General features: G+C 49.7%; 1 protein-coding gene and 1 pseudogene across 1 annotated transcript in view; both read left to right on the top strand.

Annotated features, from left to right (window-relative positions):
- Positions 1 to 76, top strand: part of LOC148046929 (uncharacterized) — a 3142-nt pseudogene extending 3066 nt beyond the window's left edge.
- Positions 1 to 2500, top strand: part of POLR2A (RNA polymerase II subunit A) — a 44145-nt gene that overhangs the window by 16708 nt on the left and 24937 nt on the right. Inside the window, exon 11 of the mRNA XM_087714289.1 lies at positions 961 to 1170. Coding sequence (XP_087570415.1) covers positions 961 to 1170 — 210 coding nt within the window. The remainder of the gene's footprint in view (positions 1 to 960; positions 1171 to 2500) is intronic.

Below are 2500 nucleotides of genomic sequence, written 5' to 3'. Positions count from 1 at the left end.
CATCTATCCATCTATCTATCTATCTATCCGAGGTGGCACAATGGTTAAATGCAGCACTGCAGGCTACTTCAGCTGACTGCAGTTCGGCTGTTCAAATCTCACGGGCTCAGGGTTGACTCAGCCTTCCATCCTTCCGAGGTGGGTAAAATGAGGACCCGGATTGTTGTTGGGGGCGATATGCTGACTCTGTAAACCGCTTAGAGAGGGCTGAAAGCCCTATGAAGCGGTATATAAGTCTAACCGCTATTGCTATTGCTATTTTCAGTCATCTGGGTCATGGTTGTCTCAAAGGTGCTTTTTTTGAACTGGACTTTCTGGGGGTTTTTCTTTAAAGACGTTTCGCTTCTCCTCCGAGAAGCTTCCCCGGCTCTCACTGAATGGCGAAGGATGGGAGGATTTATGTCTCTTGCAGGCAGCTGGTCAATTTTCAATTCTTTTAGAGAAGAGTCCTTGAGGCCACTCGGAGGTTCGTCTGTGTCACTCAGGGGTCCCCTGAGTGGTGCAGATGGGGGTGGAGCCTCCTTGGAACTGTTGAAAGGACTGTGTTGTAAACTGGAGATAGGCGATAAGATGATGGGGAAATGAAACAGCCGCTTCACAAACGCCACGGCACGACATAGGAGAACAAGCCCAACAGGACGAGAGTCAGCTGCCCGCCTGCGTTTAAAAGACACAAGGCGGTCTTTTGACGACGGCAAAGTCCACATTTGGGACGGAGAGGAACCGCTGGTTGGAAAGAGGGGTCCAAGAGGCCACCTGGGTCCCAATTGAACAGCCCTCTCTCAAGTGAGGGGAAGGGATACGACATCATCTATCTCCGGTTTACAACACAGTCCTTTCAGTCAAGAAGGCTCCTCACCCGTTTGCCCCCCTCTGCCGTAGAGTCAGCGTAGAAGACGGGAGGATGCGGATTGTGACCGCTGTCTCCTCTTTCCTTCCTCTCCCTCCCCCCCCTTCCAGGGGGAAGTGATGAACCTGCTGATGTTCCTCTCCACCTGGGATGGCAAAGTGCCCCAGCCGGCCATCCTGAAGCCTCGCCCGCTCTGGACCGGGAAGCAAATCTTCTCCCTCATCATCCCGGGACACATCAACTGTGTCCGGACCCACAGCACCCATCCGGACGACGAAGACAGCGGCCCCTACAAGCACATCTCTCCGGGAGACACCAAGGTACCCCCTCCAGTTGCTTCCTGCTGGGAAAGAAGGGAGAGTGTGTGTGTGTGTGTGTACGTCTCTCTGGAGATTTGCTTCCCCAGGGGTGAAACAAATCTGGAAAAAGACTCGAAGCCTGGGCCCTTATCTAACAAAATGAAATTCAGCGTAGAAAAAAAGTCAGATCTTAACTCTTAGGCAAGAAAAACCCAAAGGACACATATAGACTGGGTGAAACGTGGCTTAATAGCGGTCACTGTGAGAGGCATCTTGGAGTCTTAGTGGACAACCAGCTAAATAGGAGCCAGCCGTGTGCAGCAGCGGCAGCCAAAAAAGCCAATGAAATCCTAGAGAGCCGAGGTGGCGCAGTGGTTAAATGCAGCACTGCAGGCTACTTCAGCTGACTGCAGTTCTGCAGTTCGGCTGTTCAAATCTCACCGGCTCAAGGTTGACTCAGCCTTCCATCCTTCCGAGGTGGGTAAAATGAGGACCCGGATTGTTGTTGGGGGCGATATGCTGGCTCTGTAAACCGCTTAGAGAGGGCTGAAAGCCCTATGAAGCGGTATATAAGTCTAACTGCTAAATTGCATTAACAGAGGGATGCAATTAAGATCAAGGGAGGAACTAATACCACTCTATAAAGCCCTAGTAAGGCCATACCTGGAATCCTGCATCCAGTTTTGGTCACCACACTAAAAAAAAGATGTTGAGACTCTAGAAAGAGTGCAGAGAAGAGCAACCAGGACGATGAGGGGACTGGAGAGTAAAATATTTCGATTTTTTCGATTTTATTGTATTTCTATGCCGCCCTATTCCCAGAGGGACTCAGGGCGGCTCACAAACCAATATGCAAAGAACGGTTGCAGGATTTGGGGTTCGCCAGTCTAGAGAAAAGGACTAGGGGGGACATGATAGCATCTTCCAATATCTCAGGGGCTGCCCCAATGAAGAGGGAGTCAAGCTATTGTCCAAAGCACCTGAAGGCAGGACAAGAAGCAATGGGTGGAAACTAATCAAGGAGAGAAGCAACTTAGAACTGAGGAGAAATTTCCTGACAGTTAGAACAATTCATCAGTGGAACAGAAGTTGCCTTCAGAAGTTGTGAACGCTCCAACACTGGAAGTTTAAAGATGTTGGATAGCCATTTGTCTGAAATCGTGTAGGGTTTCCTGCCTAGGCAGGGGTATGGATTAGAAGACAGAGGGATACAATCAAGATCAAGGGAGGTACTAATGCCACTCTGCAAAGCCTTAGTAAGGCCACACCTAGAGTACTACATCCAATTTTGGTCACCACACTATAAAACAAGATGTGGAGACTCTAGAAAGAGTGAAGAGAAGAGCAACCA

The sequence above is a fragment of the Thamnophis sirtalis genome, unplaced genomic scaffold, assembly GCF_051295495.1.
Source record: "Thamnophis sirtalis isolate CommonGarterSnake01/CBP01778 unplaced genomic scaffold, rThaSir2_p1.2 scaffold_4, whole genome shotgun sequence".
NCBI classification, from domain to species: domain Eukaryota; kingdom Metazoa; phylum Chordata; class Lepidosauria; order Squamata; family Natricidae; genus Thamnophis; species Thamnophis sirtalis.
The sequence above is the reverse complement of the archived record's forward strand: the minus strand, read 5'-3'. Positions and strand labels throughout refer to the sequence as shown.